The 21,505-nt window shown below is 56.1% G+C and overlaps 5 protein-coding genes and 2 non-coding genes across 7 annotated transcripts; 6 read left to right on the forward strand and 1 right to left on the reverse strand.

The window, feature by feature from the left end:
- Positions 1 to 703: 703 nt before the first annotated feature.
- SLS55_001569 (uncharacterized protein) lies at positions 704 to 1,158 on the forward strand (the record flags this gene model as incomplete). The annotated part of the gene is made up of 2 exons (XM_066773063.1): positions 704 to 895; positions 1,009 to 1,158. 2 exons carry the CDS (start codon positions 704 to 706, stop codon positions 1,156 to 1,158), a joined length of 342 nt encoding a protein of 113 aa, XP_066635630.1.
- Positions 1,159 to 1,250: 92 nt separating this feature from the next.
- SLS55_001570 (uncharacterized protein) lies at positions 1,251 to 2,169 on the forward strand (the record flags this gene model as incomplete). Its single annotated transcript, XM_066773064.1, has 2 exons — positions 1,251 to 1,362; positions 1,436 to 2,169. 2 exons carry the CDS (start codon positions 1,251 to 1,253, stop codon positions 2,167 to 2,169), a joined length of 846 nt encoding a protein of 281 aa, XP_066635631.1.
- Positions 2,170 to 3,839: 1,670 nt separating this feature from the next.
- Positions 3,840 to 5,597, forward strand: SLS55_001571 (uncharacterized protein; the record flags this gene model as incomplete). Its single annotated transcript, XM_066773065.1, has 2 exons — positions 3,840 to 5,230; positions 5,282 to 5,597. 2 exons carry the CDS (start codon positions 3,840 to 3,842, stop codon positions 5,595 to 5,597), a joined length of 1,707 nt encoding a protein of 568 aa, XP_066635632.1.
- Positions 5,598 to 8,432: 2,835 nt separating this feature from the next.
- Positions 8,433 to 9,407, forward strand: SLS55_001572 (uncharacterized protein; the record flags this gene model as incomplete). Its single annotated transcript, XM_066773066.1, has 1 exon — positions 8,433 to 9,407. One exon carries the CDS (start codon positions 8,433 to 8,435, stop codon positions 9,405 to 9,407), a length of 975 nt encoding a protein of 324 aa, XP_066635633.1.
- A 3,022-nt stretch (positions 9,408 to 12,429) lies between these two features.
- Positions 12,430 to 14,496, forward strand: SLS55_001573 (uncharacterized protein; the record flags this gene model as incomplete). The annotated part of the gene is made up of 6 exons (XM_066773067.1): positions 12,430 to 12,627; positions 12,675 to 12,773; positions 12,845 to 13,019; positions 13,073 to 13,244; positions 13,494 to 14,156; positions 14,487 to 14,496. The coding sequence occupies 6 exons, from the start codon at positions 12,430 to 12,432 to the stop codon at positions 14,494 to 14,496; spliced, it is 1,317 nt and encodes a 438-aa protein (XP_066635634.1).
- A 962-nt stretch (positions 14,497 to 15,458) lies between these two features.
- On the forward strand, positions 15,459 to 15,531 carry SLS55_001574. The gene has a single exon. It is a non-coding gene; the product is annotated as a tRNA-Lys (tRNA).
- Positions 15,532 to 20,620: 5,089 nt separating this feature from the next.
- SLS55_001575 lies at positions 20,621 to 20,719 on the reverse strand. The gene has a single exon. It is a non-coding gene; the product is annotated as a tRNA-Leu (tRNA).
- Between the last annotated feature and the right edge of the window lie 786 nt (positions 20,720 to 21,505).

A 21,505-nucleotide genomic window follows, 5' to 3' on the forward strand; every position in this document is an offset into this window, starting at 1 on the left:
CCACGGTCAGAAAATAAGAGAGAACGCGCTTTCTCATCGACAAGTACTCGGAAACCAAAGTGCAGCATACTCCTAAGCCGCAGGCCATTCCAGAAAGGGGCTATTCCAATGTCCCAAGCGGGCAGTGAAAGCGCAAACACCAGGAGTAAAGAGCATCGTTGGCCCGGAATCACACGGATACGGTGTCAGCCAATGCTGGCCGTTCTGCGCAGTCTCGAATTCTATCGACAAGACGCCAAACGTACCCTGGCGACGAATGAGCTCGCTCGATTGGAGGGATGTCATCAACGCCCCTCCCGCTGGTCGCATATGCAGGAGGCCGCAGGGATCCGAGCAAATGACGACTTGCGGATTTGAAAATGCGGGGAAAGCTTCGCCAACTCTCAGCAAGACTTGCCTCTTTCTCCTCAGCACGTTCTGCAAGCATCACCTCATCCCTTCCGCCGACGTAATCCAAAAGAGACGGAGAGACGGGGTCGTGAACTTGGCTCTTGTCCACTCCCTCGCCCCGCGTTCAACCCCACCCGCTCTCGTCCACATTTGCGCCATTTGCGCCTCAGGTTAGCCTTTGTCTTCCTTCCTTTCCCCCACAACGACGCCGTTTCGAAGCAGAGAGCCAACAATGACGACAAGATCAATCGAGAGGCAGCAACTTCAATCTGCCGCAATCGGTTTCTCCAGCGTTGCTCTCGCCACCGCCGCCATGTTCTCGTGGACCTACAGGAAGATGCCGGACCTCTTCGCGCAACGGGTCCGGGTCGAGCCCGAGCCCGTATACGCGGTCGAGGAGATGGCGGAGAAACGCGCGCGGACGGTGAAGCACCTGTTGCAGGCAAACCACAGCATCTTCAGCGTCATCTACCACAATCTCGAGTTCCACAACCATACCCCGCACGTAAGCCGAACGGGTTTCGTTGAAGAGAGAGCCATCTTGTGTTTTTTTGCGTTTCCTTTTCAAATGGAGCTCCGGGATAGTCCGGAGAAAGCCGCATCTGACCTCACGTGTAGATACTGGGGTCAGCCTACATTCTCGGCTCGACCAACGAGCACCTCAATGAAGTGTACGACGTCGAAACCGAGACGCTGGAAAAATGGACGGACTCACCCGGTGAGATCACCGAGGCCAACTGGCGAGAGCACTTCGGGCAGAGGGAGTAAGGCACCTTATACGAGACAACCGTCCGAGCAACGCAGCCAAAAGGCGCTGCAGCTCACTCACATCGTTTCCCTCCAGGTACCAGCGCGCATACATGGACTTCTTCGAAGACCAAATCCCCAAGCACGGCCACGACTGGAAAGCCATGACGGAGAAGTACCTCTTCGACGGGCCCAACCCGCTCATCAACAACATCATCTGCGGCCGTCAGTAGCATTTACCCCCGCCCCTCGCCAACAAACCCCCCACCACCCCGAACTGACCACTCACTCCCATCAGTCGGCCACGCCCTCATCCACCTCGGCTACGCCTACGAGCTCTCCTCGCGCACCCTCGCGCCCGAGGCCCTCGTGCTGGCGACGTGCTTCTACAACGCGCAGCACAAATACCTCGACGACCCATCCTACACGCAGCCACCACCAGCGACCAACCCATCCAGCGGCGATCCACTCGAGCTACTACGGCGACTACGCGCCGACACGCGCTTCGACGACGCCGAAGCGCACCTCTTCGCATACCACAAGGGCGACGCCAACATCGCCACACTCCTAGCCTCAGCGCCACACGAGGCCGCCGTGCTGGAGTACTGGAACGCGCTGGCGGTGCCCGCGCACGATCCGACGGCGATCTTCGAGGCCGTGCAGCAGGCGGCGGTGGAGCTGTTGGTGGCGACGAAGAAGGGGGGAGACGACGGGAAGGAGAACGGAGAAGAAGAAGAGAAATACGACTTCTTCCTCGTGCACGCGCTGACGACCAGCCACGCGCTGCGCCGCCTGCTGCCGGTGCTGCCCGCGCGCTGCCACGTCCCGCTCGTGCGCCAGTGGTGGCTGCTCGTCGTGACCGTCTACGTCGCGCAGCACCGGCCCGCCGTCGAGCGGCGCCGGGTCGAGGACGTCGACCTGGATGGCAGGGACTGGGACGGCTTTGTTGTTGGCGAGGCGGCGCTGAGGGGGAGGTGGCGGAATGATGCGCATTACGTCAAGGGTGAGTGGTCATGTCCCGCCATTGCTTGAGGGTTTCTGTCGGCTTGTTCTGCGGCGTTGTTGCTGCTGTTGTTGTTGTTGCTGTTGTCTCGGTGCGGAAGGAGGTGAGAGAGAGAGAGAGAGAGAGAGAGAGAGAGAAAGGAAGGAGCATTGGTGGGGTATCCCGAGGCTCCCTCTCCCCATCTCCTCCCCCCCGCTCCGACAATCCACTGCTTTCCTGTTCGGATTTGCCGGATTACTAACGGAACGCCAGCTCTCCGGGCCATGAAGAACGCGGCCGACACGTGGGGCGACCCGCGGCAGTTCTTCCTCAAGGCGGCGGTGCGGTTCGCGACCGACTTCACCGGGTGGGGAGGCTTCGGCCTCGCCGAGCTGGTGCGGACGGACGAGAGGAAGCAGGCCAAAATGGGCATCACGGCGGATGAGCTGGAGCTGGCGGCGCTGGCACAGGTGGGCGAGTGAGAGCAGTGTGGTTTACATGGCGTACTACTCCCTACTCTCTCGATTTTTCTGTTGTTGCGCGGGCAGATTGCGAGGTCGGCCTGGCACGTTTGGCGTTGAAACAACCTTCATCATTCCCATGCATGCCTTACCTCATCTTATGCTTAAAGTCACCCCTGTCTATTGTCGAATGCATCGCCGTTTGTAATAGGACAGCATCTCGACCTTCGGCGTCGGATATACCGAAAACAGATTGGAATGCAAGGGTGCGCGGACTTAGGAGAGCTCTGAGTAACTGGTCTCCATCAGCAGCGTGTACACGTAGTTCGGCGAGCGAATTGCGCGAGCTACATGGTGGAGCAGCCCGACAGCGGAGAGAGATAAAGTTGTGCCTGCAGCGGAAAGATGCCGCTGGCACGTTTAGTCAGGAAGGGCAACTAGTAGCGATTTAGCGTTCCGCTGACCTTTCTAGAAACGTTTCCACTGTTGACGCGGTAGCGCAGCGCACGACAAGAGAGCCCACCAAAAAGTCTGAAATCCGATCACTTAGATCCGACAAATCCGAACCCCCTCGAAACGCAACAGCACAACGACATTCCCAATGCGGTGCCTGCCCGCGAACACGACGGCCAGGTGAAGCGGGCAAGCATTCGGGCGCCGGCCATGATTGGGCGCAACCCCTGCCGCTGGAGGTGTTTCCGGGCATCGTCGGCGTTTGGAAGCGATGCAGGGCCCCGAAACCCTCGCCTACTTTGTCCGTCACGGAACTATCTTATCGAGATGAGCTAAGGTCGCCTCTCAGTGACGTACAAACCCGTTTGTGCAAGAGGCCATTTCTCATAACCCGACCATGCAATTCCGCTCTGTCGTCTTTTGCTTCCGATGGCGCCTTGCTCGGATTCAGTCTTCCTCGGCCATATTACGAAGCCTGCTCGCCCCCCATGTCCGGTCCCTTGATTGAACGTGAAGCATAACCGCCGGCAACGACGAAACAGATACGCGAGGTGTGAAACTACTGCAACGACGGAAGCCAAAAAAAATTAACGGCCCGCACCACCATCCGCACGGAGAAACGTGCTCCACCCTATCCAAAAGCCGCCCCTGATACCGGATTGCACGACATCGGATGCGAAACGTTCCCCCGGATTATTCGAGACGGGTCGAAACGGAATAAATCGAGGACTCCCTCCCGTGCTTGTATCCTCCTCATCGTAGGAGCATACCTACCTCTCCCTCCCTTTCCTTTTCAGGAAAAAAACATGGCGTTCTCCGAGGACGTCGAGAAGGCCACGACGCTGTCTGCCGGCCAGACGGCGTCACCAACATCCCCCAACTCCCCCAGCGGCCTCTTCAGCGAAAAGAACTCGACCGACTTCTCACGACCGCCGTCCGCCACCAGCAGCAGCGACACGGACGACGCCGCCAACGACGATGCAGCAGCAGCAGCAGCAGCAGCAGCAGCAGCAACACGACGCAAGTCGCTCGCGCCCAGCGCGGCCCCGAGCACCAAGCCGTCGATGCCGCTGCCCAAGGAAATCCTCTTCATCACCGTCGTCGCCTCCGCCCAGCTGATGACGCAGGCGGGCATGTCCCAATCCATGGCGCCGCTGCACATCATGGCGAAAGACTTCGGCGACCCGTCCGCGGGCCAGCTGTCGTGGTTCACGGCGGCGTACAGCCTGACGGTGGGCACCTTCATCCTGATCGCGGGGCGGCTGGGCGACATGTACGGGCACAAGCCTTTGTTCCTGCTCGGCTGGTTCTGGTACTCGCTGTGGTCGCTCGTCGCCGGCCTGACCGTCTACTCGGGCAACCAGGTCTTCCTCGACGTGTGCCGCGCGCTGCAGGGCGCGGGGCCCGCCATCCTGCTGCCGTCGTCGCTCGCCATCCTCGGCAGCACCTACCCGCCCGGCCGCCGCAAGGAGATGGTCTTCTCCGTCTACGCCGCCACCGCCCCCAACGGCTTCATCGTCGGCGCCGCCTTCTCCGGCGTCTTCGCCCAGTTCGCGTGGTGGCCCTGGACCTACTGGGTCGCCTCCATCGTGTGCTTCGGCTACGGCGTGCTGGCCTGGTTCGTCGTGCCCGCCGACGAGGAACAAGAGGCCCACCTCGACGCCACGGGCGCCCCCGTCAAGCAGACGTTCGACTACCTGGGCGCCGTCACCGGCGTCAGCGGCCTCGTGCTGTTCAACGTCGCGTGGAACCAGGCGCCCGTCGTCGGCTGGGACGAGCCGTACGTCATCGTCCTGCTCGTCCTCGGCGTCCTGTTCTTCCTCGCCTTCATCCTCGTGGAGAAGAAGGTCCAGCAGCCGCTGGTCCCCATCAACAGCCTGGACGCCCACGTCGGCTTCGTGCTGGCCTGCATGGCCTTCGGCTGGAGCAGTTTCGGCATCTGGATCTACTACTTCTGGCAGTTCACCATCGTGCTGCAGAACAACACGCCGCTGAGCGTCGTCGCGCAGAACCTGCCGTGCGGCATCTCTGGTGCGTGCGCCGCCATCACTGTCGGCTTTCTGTTGAGCCGTGTCAAGACTGCGTGGCTCATGCTGGGCTCCATGGTTGCTTTCTGCTGCGGCAACATCATCTTGGCTACTTTGCCTGTCGGTCGCCTCTTCTGGAAGCAGGTCTTCTGGAGCGTTGTAATCACACCGTAAGTTCACTTCTCCAACATGTTAGTGAAAGGATGCTGACAATGTTGTAGATGGGGAATGGACATGAGTTTTCCGGCGGCGACCATCATCTTGAGTAACCACGTTCCCAAGCGCCACCAAGGTATTGCCGCGTCGCTGGTCACGACGGTCGTCAATTACTCCATCTCGTGGGGTTTGGGGATTGCCGGTACCGTCGAGGTTCATGTCAACAACGGAGGCGAGAACATACTCGCGGGTTACCGTGGAGCTTGGTATTCGGGAATCGGACTTGCCGGCTTGGGAATCATCATTAGCTTGCTGTTTGTTTTGAGCAGCTATCGCTCCGAGGCGAAGAAAAACGCAGATCAAGCAAGCCAAAAATCATGATGGATACGCATATAGATGGGGCTAGAATATAGACTGGTTACATATTGACGAGATTTACGAGTAGATCAATTTGGCGAGTGATTATCTTTTCCGTTAGTGTTTAAAGGCTGGTGACACGTCGAGAAAACTGGACCAACCACGATGCGAGGTCGAGTGAGAAGCTGTACTCTGTTAGCATTGGTCTGTTCTCTTGCCACAGTCCGGTAGCCAATCAACTACACGGAAGCATCGGCATGGCCATGTGTGTCCAAGCAAGTTCCAAGCAAGTTTGGTCGGGGGAAATTTTCAACTCCTGTAGTCATTCTGTTGGAATCCCACACTGCCGGCTGGCCTCGGAAAAGCGACAAGCAGCTAATTCGATTATGCCGGTACACGACAGTCAAGGCGCTGGGATAAGTCACTGGAAATCTGATGGCGACCTTTCCCGTAGAGAAGTGTCGGTTGCCACCTTCCAGCGAACCGGAACCTCAAGCACCAAGCTGCTGTATGCGTTGTATTCGTCACCTAAGCAGCCCAAAACTGTCATGCACGCCAAGTGTACTTTATGGGGACCTTTTCAAGAAGTATCGGGCCACGATGAGTTGGCACTTGGCGAGAAGGGAGACACCCGCTGGTTTTGGGCCCACGCGCAAAGGACCGCGCTACATCGAGAGTTGCGTCTACAGGCCGTTCGACTATGAGGTCGACACTGACGTTTGGAGATACTATATTGCTCTTCTTTGTCAGTGACATAGGAAACCTCTTCTAGATGGCTGGGCTGGGGATTCTCACCACGTAGGAGGTGTCACCATTTGGCGTTGATGGGGACCTCTCTCGAGCACCGATCCAGTGTCAAGGCACTGGTAGAAGCCACATTGGGCGCGTGACATCTGTAGTCCTTTGACAGCCAACTCATGGCCAGCTCATTCGAAATAGGCGTCCGTATCAGGGGCTACGATCGCGAGGTCGTGGCTGAGCAGAAAGGTTAGTCTCTCTTGTCGGCCAATCTGTCGTAGCATTGGACCGCGCGTCCTCGCACGCTGGCGCCCAAGCTCTGGGGGAATCGCTGGCAGCGGTCTCCCCGACGCAAGGACGCAAGAGTCAGTTCGATCATCTGTAGGGCTGATGAGGCGGCCTTCCGGGCGTTCTCAACCGGCTCGGCGCAAGTCCAAGCGCGGGGTCACCAGGGGCGCCCCAAGGCCGGGCGTGCCATTCGAAGTACGTACTTGATTGGCGCGGGAGCACTGCCGATGCCGGGAGCGAAGCCGGTTTATCTCCCCTTCTCGTCTGGTTGGAGCAGTTTTTCTCGAAGCATTCGATTAGTGGCTGTGCATGACAGTTGCAGTAAGTTCGTATAGAGCGGGGCGCCCCCAGACACTGGGCAGCGCCACTGAAATGCTTGGTTATGCAACCGAGACGCCACTGCCGCAACGGCGGTTGGCCGGGGACGTTTGCCCATGAACTGACATTCGGATTCAGCTATGCGGGTGGAGCTGCGGAGGAGGTTTGTCTCTAGAAACGTCGATGGTCAGGTGTGGCACTACCATCTCTTGCTCGGAGCTTGAGCCGCGACAACGCCGGTGAGGGAGGTCACAGGGTTGATCAGGGGCCTGAATTGACCCGTGAGCGCATGGACGCGTAGGGCTGAGGAACGCGGCACACCGCCAGCGATCTCGTTGAGAGAGCCAGTGCGCCGGTGCGCCGCTGGACGAGAGACGCCGGGCGCGCGACCAAATTCAGATCGTCGCTGTCCGTGACGGCAGCCGGGGCGCTGGCCGCATTCGAATTGGGCGGCGTAAGAAGTAAAATAGCAGTGAGGTCATGCAGGCTGCAACGATGCGGGCGGTTTGAAGGCGCCCGGCTGCGATTGGCCGGGCGCACAGGCGGCAGGTGCTCGTCCACCTCGTCTCTTCTCGTGCCGCTCCTCGCATCCGCACGCACTCATCACCACCACCGATGGAAGCCATCGGCCACCGGCCTCCGGGCTCCTGTCCCGTACCCCGTGCGGCCACATTCCGGTCACATCGGCGCTCGTCCCTCGGCGGCGGGCGGAGAGCTGTGATCAGCGCCGTAGTCAGGCCAGCACCCGCCGTTGGCTGGCGAAATACGAGCACCGTTCGACCAGCCCCACAACACCAGGCCGTCTCCTCAGCCTCTGTTCCTATTTTCAGTTCGCCCGGTCGAGCTTGGTCCCTTTCGGCAATGATCCCATTATGAACTGCGCAACCGCTGCTGCCACAGTGCGGCTCACTGGCTTGGCCTTGCGCCGCGCGGCTCGTCCAGCGCCCACCCATCCTGGACACTGCTTTGCCTCTCGGTAGGGCTGAGGCCTTGGAGCTGCTCAGCCAGCAAGCCATTGCCCATCTGCAATTGCTCGCTCGTCCCGCGGTTTGGGTGGTAGCCATGCCAGATGGACAGAGAGACGGACGGAAGCACTCCATCTGAGCATAGTGTTCCTCCCGCTCCCGTCTCACATTGAACGCATTAGCGGCCTCCTCAGTGGCCGACTCCGCAGTTAGGCTGCGCCCAGGATCCACGCTCCGCCTCGCCGAGAATGAGGAAGTAATATGACGATCAGTATTCTCCTGCGTCTCCAAACACGAACCACACGAGCCAGCATGGTGCACCACTATGCCCGCACGGTGGCCCACGTCGAGGCTGCGGGAATACCGCCACCGACCTCATCCCGCTCTCCGTAGGGCAGAGAATACGAACCTCATGCTGTGTATATATTCTGCTGTCTGTCGTCGTCTTTCCAGTCCTCACCAACCACCACTCGCTCTTCACTCCTCCACCTCGACGCTTCATCAACATCCAACACTCACTACTCTACCAATCTTTTAATCCTAAATCACCATGCACTTCACCAAGGCCACCATCGTCGCCGTTGCGGCTCTTCTCGCCCAGGGCTTTGCCATGCCCCTCGACGCCCGCAGCGAGAACTGCCTCGACGTCATGACCCAGTGCAAGGCTCAGCCCGACCCCAACATGGCCTACTGCGCCAGCCAGGCCGCCGGCTGCTGCGACAAGAAGGACAACGCTTGCCGCACCGCCCCGGACGCCAACATGGCTAGCTGCTCAGCGGAAAAGAGCAAGTGTTACACCGACGCCAACCTCCCCGACCCCTACGGCTCCCAGAAGCGCGGCACCCCCAAGGATGCCTGTGACGACGCCGACAACAAGTGCCGCACCGCTCCTGATGCGAACATGGCTAGCTGCTCTGCGGAAAAATCGAGCTGCTACTCTGCTGCCGGCCTTCCCGACCCCTATGGCTCCCAGAAGCGCGGCTCCGCCAAGGATGCCTGCGATGACGCCGACAACAAGTGCCGCACCGCTCCTGATGCGAACATGGCTAGCTGCTCTGCGGAAAAATCGAGCTGCTACTCTGCTGCCGGCCTTCCCGACCCCTACGGCTCCCAGAAGCGCGGTTCGGCCAAGGACGCCTGCGATGACGCCGACAACAAGTGCCGCACCGCTCCTGATGCGAACATGGCGAGCTGCAGCAGTGAAAAAGCGAAGTGTTATACCGACGCTGGCCTGCCCAACCCCTACGGCAAGCGTGGCTCTGCTAAGGACGCCTGTGACGAGGCCGACAACAAGTGCCGCACCGCTCCCGACGCGAACATGGCCAGCTGCAGCAGTGAGAAGGCGTCGTGCTACACTGACGCTGGCCTGCCCAACCCCTACGGCAAGCGTGGCTCTGCTAAGGACGCCTGTGACGAGGCCGACAACAAGTGCCGCACCGCCCCTGACGCGAACATGGCCACCTGCAGCAGTGAAAAGGCGTCGTGCTACACTGACGCTGGTCTCCCTAACCCCTACGGCAACTAAACGGGTTCCTATGGAATAATGAGAATGAAAATGGTGGTGCGAAGGTGCTGAGATGAAGGGCTGAGAGGAGATGATGGTTGGATTTCGATACGTCTATTAAAAACTTACGTCGTTCGTTCTTGTATATACTTAATGAAGCGTCCTGTTGGAACACCAAAATTTCACCTTCGTGCACTGTGACTTTCAATGAAAGCGACTTGACTGGTGCCCAACTTGATAGCTTTAGGGATTTCCTCGGCAGCCATTGGAGCTTGGGATGACACTACATGACCTCTTCGGTTCATTGAAACATTAGCTATCACATAGCTCTTCTGATGAGCTTATGCATGCATGTTTGTTGGCATTATCGGGAAAGAACGCGTAGCTTGGAAGGCCCACGGTCGTTATCGTTGTCGTCTTGATTGAGGTAGAAGCGGCGAAAGGTCGCGATGAAGTGGAAGCAATGGAGCAAACATATCCGTGGAAACATTCCAAATTTAGAAGGGGTAGTTGAAGTAATTGACTTGACGCAATTGCAAAAGGCTCTCAACATATTCGATTGGTAGGTAGGTGAAGAAACTGGCCAGACGCTATCGCGAATTAAGCGTGGGATGGTAGATGGGCAGTTGAAGATATTGTATGGACGTGATTGTGTGGAATAGTGCTTAAAAACTGCGTCCGGACATCCGCTTCAACTCTCCCAGGCATATCGCATTCGGGTCTCACAGCTCTCAGAGTGAGGTCGAAAAAAGAGTTGGACCGTGGGGACACATCAAGGCCCGAGCCGAATGCCCGCATTTGGATGGATTCGGGCGATGGCGTGCTGGAGGGTCCACCTTGCGAGCGCAATATACGAAGGATGCGCCTCATGAAGTCGATCATCCATTACACAAGAGCGCGGGGAGTAGAAATTAGTGTATGGAAGTGTTTTTTTCTTTCCAGATACTTTTTGTAATCTAACATTTGTGTGGATGGTGTGGTGAAGTTCCAGAATTCCAAGGCGGAACATCGACCTTTTCGGCATTCGTGGCAAACCGCCAATCGGGAGGACTGCTGGCCGCCAAATCGCCCAGCGCTGATGATTGTTTTATCTATGGAGATGTACGGAGCGCTAGTTGTTGCATCGAGATCCTGCATCTACGTTGATTGCATCACGATTTGTAAAAATCTGGTCAGCCGGCGCAATCCACCGACATACCCACCGGTACTATCAATGACACTCTACTACGTAGTTTGTGGAATCCCATATCTAGACGTGTTTGTGCGGATTAAAATTCTGCATCTATGTCGGGACATTCGCTTCAACTGCCCAGACAGAAAAACAAGCTGTGGTACCGGTGGATTGCGCCGACCAAGGAGATACTGATATAGTACGCGAGAGGATAGTGTGGTTAAAACGTGACCAAAGACAAACAAGAAGAATCGAAGGTAATGATATCGCAACCTGATATGTGTTAGAAATAGACGAGTCAGTAAATCAGGGACACACATGGTGTCTGTGGAAACCCACAACCAGCGAAGAGGATATCATCCTTCTGCGGCTGTTCCCAGGAACCCCATCAACCTCTTGAACTGCTGAGCCGCGCCGCCCTGTTCGTCTGCAATCTCGACCGATTTGAACAGACATCTCCATCGGTTTCGAATGAGGTGATGGTCTCATCATCAGCGCCAGTGAATGCGGCGTTAAAGTGGTCGAGGGAGGACGATGCACGCTAGGTATCAGTCGGCATGTTGATCGGACTGCTTGTTATCAACGGACTCGGGAGAGGAATGCGCCGATAGTCACCGCTCCTGTCACTCATGCAATTCACAGGGAAGAAGACAGAAGCACTACAGGGATTTGAAAGTGGTACAATGAGAGTTAATTTTCCTTACCGACGCATAACATCATCCTTCTCCTCGTGATGTTTCTGAATAGCACGGATCTTCGTGTGACTCCAACGGAACCCGACCTCGATACCAAAGCACCACGGAAGTACACGCAACATCAATCGGTCATGGTATGCTCCTGGTAAACGGTGAAAAGCCTGTGCTCAGGTGGACTTTGCAAAACTGCTGGTGTCCCGAGCGTCGAGTTGAGTGCGAATCTGTATGGATGTGTCAGCAGCAAGCACAGCGGGTGACAAAAGAAATTGGCCCGCCCGCATTTGTCTCATACTTACGTGGGCAGTTGGAGCCAAGATCCGGACGTAAATGCAAGTTTCAAATGTGCATATTTACGTCCACATCTTGTATTCAACTGCCCATAGAAAGTGTCTCGGTCGACCTTGATGAGATTAGGGGGCTCATATCTTCCAACACCTGCCTTGGGAGAGGCTTGCCCCACACAATCACCTCTGCACGAATTAGTTCTGAGAAGTATCATGGAAACAAAAGACATCTCTGGGAATATATCTGGCGGGCGGAGACGAGGTACGTTCAAGAGTAAAGCTAAACTCAAAGCACAGACATTCAACGAGTCAACGACTGAGCCACACATAGCTTGTACCGTTTAAGCTTATTGCATTCCCGCTCGGAACGCTGTGCAGATCTTATTGCCGTTAACCTTCGACGTTGGAGCGCTCGCCAGAACCCTCTCCGATCACGTCATGCCCAGATGCGGGAAAGCGGCGGAACCGTCATCCCCACGCTTCAACGCTACATGACAGACCAGATCCGCCACCCCACTCATCGACTTACCGTCCCACCAAGCGGGGTAGATACCGTTCGTCAGCACTGCCATCGTCGTTGCATCGGAAAATTCCTCTACAAAAGCAATGAGATTGCGTGCGCGAGGCGCGCAATGGCAAAATGCATGGCGGGCCCGCTTCTTCGGCACTGGCCCGCCACCCTCTATGGCTTTTCACACTGCACATTCGGCGATAAGGTGCCAGCATGCCGAGGGGCTGTGACGTGCTCTCATGCGAGCTTTTATTTCGTGTCACGTCCGCGCGCACTTTGCTGAACGGTTGAAGCCAACACTTCTCGCCGACATCCCAGCCTGACCACACTAGTGCAGACCATGCTGTTGCGCTGATACACAGCCCCTCAATTGTCGTTCAATATGTCGGAGGGCAAAGAAGCCGCCGTCGAGGACAGCCCAGCACCTTCGCAAAGCGGCACTGCCGAGTTCCACGATGGGACGGAAGAAGGAAAGAAGGCGTTTCTCGCGTCCTTTTCCGCCGCAGAAGACAAAGCAATCATGCGGAAAGTCGATCGGAGGTTTTTGGTCCTCATTGGGTTGATCTACGTCATTAAAAACGTGCGTGGTTTGTGTGAGGGGTCGAGAACTATCACTGACGATTCCAGATCGACTACATGAACGCCGCAAATGTGAAAGTGCTGCAGGTTGGGCAGCCCTCAAATATCCTGAACGAACTGAGCATGACGGCCAACCAGTACAACTGGGTTCAATCAATTTACTTTGTGAGTTGGGGAAAAGCCGACAGCTGCACGAGCAACATTGACCGTCGAGGCAGGTCAGCTACATTATTTTCGAAGTTCCGAGCAATTTGGTAATGAAGAAGGTCCTTCCTCGCAACTGGCAAACACGGATCATCCTCTCGTGGGGGATAGTCCTGGCATGCCATGCCGCCGTCAAGAACAAAGAAGGACTGTACGCCGCGCGCTGGTTCCTGGGGATGATGGAAGCTGGTAAGGCAGAAGCACTCGGTCTGATGTTTGAAGTGCTGACTTACCATCTCCAGGTATGTTCCCGGGTCTTGCCGTGCAGCTTGCGTCTTGGTATAGAACAGACGAGTATGGCAAGCCCATCATGTGGATGTTTGGATTCCAAAATACCTCCGGGATCGTCGGTTCGCTTCTGGCGTACGGAATCAGCTATATGAACGGTATCGGCGGCCTGTCCGCCTGGCGATGGTGCGTCAAAGGAAAACCCGCTCACCCATAGATATTTGAGCCCTCTCAGCCCAACCGGAAATGCTACATGGGTAGTTGAATCCAATACCTGGATGGAAGTTTCCGGATTCAGAGCGCACATCCACGTCCGGACATTGGATTCAACTACCCATGTAGCATTTTCGATGATGGCTCACATCTTCTCTTATGTGCGCTGGCACACTTAAAAGAAACCACCCTCACTGACACCCAACCTCTTCCCCAAAACAGGGTCTACCTCCTCGAAGGCCTCTTCACCATCCTCTTCGCCGGCATCGTCTACCTCGTCCTCCCCGACTACCCCAAATCGCCGCGCTCGCGCCACTGGCTCACGCCGCGCGAGCAAGCCTACCTCGAAGCCCGGCTGCCCTCGACCGCCCCCAAAACCTCGGACCCCGCCTTCTCCGCGCGCGAAATCGGCGCCTCCCTGCGCGACCCGCGCACCTACGCCTTCATGCTCGCGCAGTTCCTCACCAACCTCGCCGGCTACGCCCTGCAGTGGCAGCTCCCCACCATCACGACCTCGCTCGGCTTCGCGGGGCTGCCGCGCAACCAGCTGCTCAACATGCCGCCCGCGCTGGGCTCGGTGCTCGCCATCGTGGCCGCCGGGTGGGTGCTGAAGCACGCGTGGTTCGCCCGCCCGCTGCTCATCGCCCTCATCGGCGCCGCGGAGCTCGTCTTCTTCGCATTGCTGGCGGCGCCGGTGAGTGACAAGGCGGTCGTGTACGCGGCGTGCGTGCTGGGCACCCTGTTCTATAGTGTTTGGTTCATCCCGTTCTGGGCGTGGCGCAGTGCTACGCTCGAGGGCGCTACTGGGGCTGCGTTTGGCCTGGCTTTTCAGAATTGCGTCGGCCAGGTCGGCGGCGTGGTGGGGCCGCAGCTGTTTCAGGACAGGTATGCGCATGATGGGTATCGCGTCCCGTTTGCGATTTGTGCGGGCGCGGTGGGTGGGGCGTGGTTGGCGGGGCTGTGGGGGTGGTGGTTGACGAGGGATTTGGAGGGGAAGGTGAGGAGGGTGAGGAGGAGGAGGATTAGGGCGGGCAAGGAGGGAGTGGTTTATGCGGATGATGATGATGATGATGTGGGGAGGGGCAGCGGTGAAGGGAGGGAGGGGAGATTTTAAGAAATACGGGGATCGATTTCGTGGTGCGGTGGGAAGGTGGAGATAGAGTTTGGCGGACACATGATGGCTATTGGACATTAGCAGTATCGAAAAGGCTGTAGCTTCACGTAGATGACCCAGTTCTCATGGCGCTACATGTTTGTGGAGCTTGCATTCCGAACATATAGTTGCCTTTATATTGGAAATGGTCAAACAGCCTTCCTACCAAGGTCATACACCATATTACGGAGGGTGGCAAAAGGTATTGCCCGTCCGGATCTGCCTCATGGAAAACATTGACATAGGATAGGCAGTTGGATACAAGATCCGGATATAAATATAAGTTTGAAATGCACGCATTTACCTCCGGATCTTGAATTCCACTGCCTACGATAATGCGGCATCTATGTAAGGCAAATGCGGGTGGGCAATTTCCTTTGTCACCCGCCGGGATATCAGTAATGAAGGGTAAAGGCGACAACCAAGCCCGGCCGACGAACGGCAAAGAAGGAGGCTTGCAGAAATAATGACGAAGCGTCCGAGAACCGAAGGGCTCAGATAGTGAAGATCAAGGAAGAACATTCCCCAGCGGCTTGAGCAACATGAGACTACTTGGCGTCGAATGGCATGTAATAATCGATAATAGAACACTCCATAGGTTATCCCGTCAAGCCTTGACATTGAATTTGGTATCTCATGCGGTGAAATCGATGGGCGACGAGGATGTGAGACCTTCGCGGGTTTGCTCACCACTACATTGCCCATGAAGCGAATCTTCCAGCATACCTTCCTCTACACGGTGACATCAGATGGAATCTCCTTGTAAAGCTGTTAAAAGCAGGGGCCGTAGTCTCGGTCCCCAAGAATAGACTAAGCCGAATGAGGAAATCCGTAAACGAGGGGGAGAAAATTTTCAACTTTAGCGCCAATCTATGGAATCTACTCAAACAAACTGGCACAGGTTGTTCTTCTCTGCGTTCTCTTCGCCTGTGTGCTATGCGACAGCCGCTCTGGCGTGTTTTAAGGCATATATTGACCAGTGTGCGAACTTTCTCCATCAACACCGTAAGATGGCTCCCCATCTTGCTACAGCCGCCCGGCTAGCTCAATCGGTAGAGCGTGAGACTCTTAATCTCAAGGCTGCGGGTTCGACCCCCGCGTTGGGCTCAATCCCCACGATCTTTTTGTTTTGGGGGTGTTGGGGGTGTTGGGGGCCTGGGGGTGGCTGTCGGGGTGTCAGTTGAGGTTTTTGCATCCGGTGCAGGGATCCGCGCGGTCCGAGCGCGTTCCTCGGCACGAGACACGCCAGTACGTTGACGTAAGCCTGCCCAGAGCTCTAGAGCTCTTTTGGTTGGCCCGTCTGCTGCAGGTGATGGTGCTGGGTTTCAGTGCTCAGTTCCCACATCTTTTTGTTGAGGGCTGACGGTTCGCTTTTTTGCACTCCACATGGGGAGCTACGGGGCCCGAGCGTGTTCCTCGGCAAGACAGCATTGCCGCGAAACTGCCCGGAGCTCTACAGCTCTTTTGGTCGACTGGTTTTGTGCAGGTGACGGTTGCGTATCGCCACTGGAGCTTGGAATTCCAGCATTCAACTAAAATGTGACAGTAGTATTCACGGAGATCAGCTGTTGTGGATGCTGCGTATCTTCAGTGTTTTAAAAAGGCTGTCGAGGACCGTGAAATGATTGATGGTGGCCGAGTGAAATGTGCATTATTGCTGGAATATATATCACCAACTTTACCAGTTTCATTCTCGTAAAAAACAGTTCTGGAGAATTCATTAGTTTGTATCCTACATAAAGCACTTGTCCGGAAACTTACATATACATGGATGGTGCGTATGTATGCAGTCAAGATAGACCCTGGCCTTGTTGCAACACGAAGCAAACCGACTTTATACTCCGTAATCGCTGCAGTCCTTCAAAGCTGCTTAATGAACAAGCACAGCGAAGTCCATATGTTTGAGTTTGCGCTGGTTTTTAATTCTTCGATTCTTCGTTTCAGTCCGCGGCCCGGAGTATGAGTATGACCCGGTAAAAGGGTACGGTAACGAACATCAGCGTCATTCATAGATAGTGAGAAACTTGTACAAAACAATATAACAGCGAAACGCATTCAGAGAAGTTTGTTATTCCATAGTGTACGTGATCGACAACGGACCACTTTCAACCCACCAACATCCCGAGGCGAAGTGAAGTGAATCTAAATTCGTGGTCGCTCATCCGCCATGAACCAATTCTCTGCTTGGTAAATGATCAAAAATAAAATGTTCTGTAGATGCTTGTAGTTTTAGACGCCCACGATTTTTGAGCCCATAGCATCCCTCAACAATATGCTTCCTGCTGATGCATATTGCCCAGCCGCATTTTCACCGCTTCTGCTGCCACGCTTTGTCAACACAGCTGACCAGAAACGCTGAGCATGGTCAGACAGGGGTATACATTCCTTTTCAAGTCCATGGGATTTCACTGCGTACATCAGCAGAGCGGAATGTTCCTTTGAGACAAAATCGGTGGGCTCATTTCTTTTGCAACCCGCTGAGGGCGTACAAATGCAACGACACGGACGCTGCTTGGCAAATTACCGCAGTAGGAAGTTACAAGGCAGAGATTGTATATCGTAGGCTTTGCAGTGAAAGTGGCGCAGAAGGTCAATGCTGAAAGTCTCCATGCGCTCAATATCTCATTTCGACTACGACAGAAAATATATAGTGATGCTTTATTGAATCCATCCCCCCCATTAACGCCTTCGCTGATGTGCTTGGACACCTGTGATCATACATCATTAACTTAACATCCTCATCAAACCGTGCATCCGTGACATCATTTGCTCCTTTAACTCTCCACTGCCGCAACTCCCTCTCCTGAATCCTTCATCTCGCCTCCCCACCAGCCTCATCCGTGCCCATTCTGACATACGCCGGCCTCAGCCCCAAGCCACCCCCTCCCCCACAACAAGCAACTCCACACTTCTCCTTGCGGCCGGCGGTGGCGGGGGCGGTAGCATCACGTCCCTGGTCTCTTCCACCCTCTCCCCCTATCCTCCGCACTCCCCACCTGACTCGCCGACCTCAACGCACTCCTCATCTCCTCTCCCCAACCATCACCTGCACCGTTCCCGATCCCCACAATGACCTCATCATCCGACAGCCGCCTTTCCGCTCCGACCACCAAACCGCTCGTACTCGAATCGCTCTCACCCCTACTCCTACTTCTACCCCTCACCCCGCGACTGCCCGGGAAGTACGGCGTGTTGAACTGCGACGTGTCCGTAGCCAACGGGTCCCGACCGTGCTGCTGCTGATGACGATGACTGTCGTAATCAAACCCAATCTCATCAAACGTATCCAGCGAGACGGAACCCTACCGATACCGAGACCCACGGCTACCGCTTGCGTCATCACCGCACGCCGCCACCGCCACCATCCGGCCGCGCCTCCTCCCACCACTCCTGTAGCTCGATACTCGGTGTTACGCCCAACGGCCCGACCTCGCTCCCTCCATCACTGCGTCTCTCACCCCCAGGTCCATCAGGCATCCACTGCCAACTCTTCCTACCCCTGCAGAATAGCCGAAGTATCGCGCGGGCGGGAAGGCGGAAGGGTCGGCATGTCCAGCGACGGTAGGTACGGGTGCGGCGCCGGCCGCTGTGAGCGGCGATGGGGTGCGATTTGCCGGCACCATCCACTGACGACGTAGGACATGCCGAGAAGGCCACGATGGCGGTGCTGACGGCGGTGCCTGCGGGCCCTGGGGAAATGGGGGGTGACTGGTGTTTGGTCGGTGGGGGAGGGGAGAAGAGTGATTACGCGGAGCTGATGGGGTTCCGCGGATTTGTCGTCTGCGGACTTGGTGGCAACGGAGAGAAAGTGTACTTGCAGTACCACCGCACCCAGGGACTGTTGGGGTTGGTCGCTCTGTAGGAGATCCGTGTATCCGCCCGATCTGCCCCATGTACTGGTTTGGCAATCGCAAGTCTTGTATGAATTGAGAGGTTGCACCAGTGCCATGTAGAGAAGCCAGATAAGATTGATAAACTGCAACGGTCGGAAGAAGCAATCCTCAGTCCACTGCTGAAAAGTCTAGTCTCGACAACAGTCGGCAGCTTCTTTCAACCAAGAAGTGAACGGCATTGTGTCGACAAGCCGGGAGAATGACCCGGCAAGTAGATTTTCTGCTGAGTTGGCGAAGTGGTCAAGCATATCGTGTGGCTTCTTTTCCATCCGGATAACTGTGTGCTGCTGTTGAATTTGCGTGATGCTCCGTCTTACCCAATGAGGCTGCTCCGGGCGGACTGGAGATGCAAACCACCACACCAAGAGTTCGAATACTAACAATGCGAAACACATGACGCGGAAAATGACATATCCGCCACTTCTGCATTCAAGTCCGACTGCCGGCGTGTAGTACGACAGTATGAAGGCGTCCAAGGCTGTTGTTCCTCCAAGAATAATCACAGCACTGCAAATTTGCCATGTCTCGCGAAAGTCAAGCTAGAGCAAACCTTTGTCCACGATACCGAGTACGAGGTGGAAACGTGCTTTAGATTCGTTGGTGAGCCATCCGCGTCCATGGGCCGTAATGTAGCTCTTCTCGATATCGGATAGTATGGGATGGGCCGCGCCATAATTCCCACGAACTCGGCTTTGACCGGCGATTCTGCCGCCACGGGATTGCGGTCAACGATGCTGCAGGGGATGAGCACGGAGAGCTAGGCAAAGAGAAGTCCGAGAGCCAGATCATGTGTAGTTGCGTTCTAGCCCAATTGCCCAAAGGACGACGGGATGGAGATGGCAATGGAAAATAGGAACCATCCAGTGGACACAAACCCTAGCACGACACGCGAGGTTATGGCGGACTTCATTGAGCGTTTTTCCTTTGCCATCCTTGCCAAGCAGCTGAATGTCTTGGCTGAAAAGCACAACGCAGCAAGCCTTCGGCCTCCTTGTTCAGGGTCTCGCTGCGCCTCGTAGTGTACTGTTTCATGGTCATTAGGATGTAGAACGAGTCGCGGATGCTGTCGGAATGGCTGTCCTGATTGGTGCTGTCGTGGTCGCAACGCGTGGCCATGCCGACTATTGGTGCCCACGTCAGTTTGACTTGTACGATCCGCACATTAGGGTACACGGCTACGCCGAAACCGTGTGACATACCCATAAGCGCGCACTTGGCGGAGACCTTAATGCTCCACAGGATATAAGCCAGGCTCGCCATTGGTGAACCGACCAATCTCGCAATGGCTAGTACGGTGCGCTAAAAGGGGTTGTTTTTGATGTAATCCTTACCGCATTGCGCGAAGTCAGGTTGGGGCATGGTAACAACCCGAGAGACGGTTGTCGTGGGCTGCGAGCATTCGAAGCAATGGCATGGAGGTCATGGAAAAGACACGACACTGGCAAAACGAGGGCGCGGTCAAGAGCGAAGGTGAACGGACGAAATCGAAGCTCAGATTCAGAGACGCAAGGTATGTACCATCCAAAACGAAGTCGCTCACCGCCACCCACAAAAAAGTGAGAGGCCGTTGTTGGACCTCTTACCGCGTGCGCAACGCCTGTAACTATGCGGCTGAGAAGAGTGATCCTCTGGCGCAGGGCCAGACTGCTTTGACCACGCCATTGAAGCCCTCTAGGCAGTTGCGAAGAGCGGAGGCGTCGGGCGGAGGGCATGGAGGAGCATGACCTCCAGTAAGCCACAGCGGTACGGATGGCCCCCAACTCTTGCTGTAAACGTGCCTTCTTCCGTATCGGCTGGAGTGCAGGCGTAGCTGTCTGATAAGACATGCCGGTAGCCTAAAGTGGCAATGTAGCCAAGGCCAAGACGGGTCCGCTGTAAGGCTACTGTGCCATGTGGCGGCAAAACGGCGAGCATGTATCGCTCGAGTTTCGTTAGCCGCCAGCAGATCGGCGGGTGCATGAGCCGACGTCGCATCGTGGGTATTGGGCTGTGAAGCCTGAAGAAATCGGCAATGATGATCGCATCCTTAGCAATGGGTGGTGGCAGAGCAACGCAGGAATCGCCATGGCGGGGGCGAGAGGCAAAGAAATTCGTCAGCGTCCACGTTGACTGCTCCGATCACGAAGGTGACGTCGTGGGCGGTGGCTCTGGCTCTGCGGCTGCCCAATGTGCCATGGATAAGCCCCGGCGGAAAAGAACCGCCGGAAGCCGGCCACCCCCAACCGATGCTCAAAATTAGATCCAGATCTCCCATCAGTCGCCACACAGCTGGCATGCGGACAGGAAAAGAGCAAAAAAGATGTTGATGAGGACGAGACTCGAACTCGCGCGGGTTGCCCCACCAGGAAACTCGTTAAGCTTTAACCTTAACCTGGCGCCATAACCAACTCGGCCACCTCACCAATTGTTGGCAATCTTGTAGTGAACTGCTGGTCCACTGCGCGATGAAGTCTAGTTCCGACCGTAGGCTTTATAAATCGCGCATTGTGGAGTGTTGGCCAGGGCTGAACGGTTCTAACACCTACGGCCCCTAAACAAGAAAGTCGGATATTGGAGGATTCGGCCGCCGTTCGAGGCTTTCGAAAGGCCAGAAGCATCCACGGGAAGGGGAGGTGATCGTATGCATATGCGATTGTCCACGGCGCAGATGACCGAACGCCTTTGCATTAGTGCCCATGCAGCGCTTAAATATGAGCATTCCTACCGGAGAAGGCACCGATCGTACCATGTGTTTGTTGGGGTTCCCTCCGGATACCTACGCTTTGGGACTCGACAATAGTGATGAGAAACAATTATCGCTGGGGCGCTCTGTGGCTTCCAACTTCCAACCCCGTACGAGCCTTGTCCGTGTCCAAGTAAGCCTCCAGCTGTCGGAATGCTGGGAAAGGATACGTGAAGAGACCGTTCGGACTCGATATAGGGCGTACCGCGTCATGCAAGATATGCGGACCTAGTGTCACTGCAGTAGCTTGATACCACAACAGACGGCAACCCCGCTCCTGCGGGGTTAATGCAGCGAAATCGGCCGACAAAGCTTGGTGTCCGGGAAAGAGAAATGGGAAGGGGCCGGTGGCTGGACCGGTCGATAGAACAACGCCCCTTGCAACGAGGCGTGCGAAGGACCTGGCCCTAGAGAGCAGGACGCCGGAGGTTGCACGTTAATGTGATGACAACAATATCGACCCTCA

Source organism: Diplodia seriata, assembly GCF_021436955.1.
Source record: "Diplodia seriata strain FDS-637 chromosome Unknown scaffold_2, whole genome shotgun sequence".
NCBI lineage: Eukaryota > Fungi > Ascomycota > Dothideomycetes > Botryosphaeriales > Botryosphaeriaceae > Diplodia > Diplodia seriata.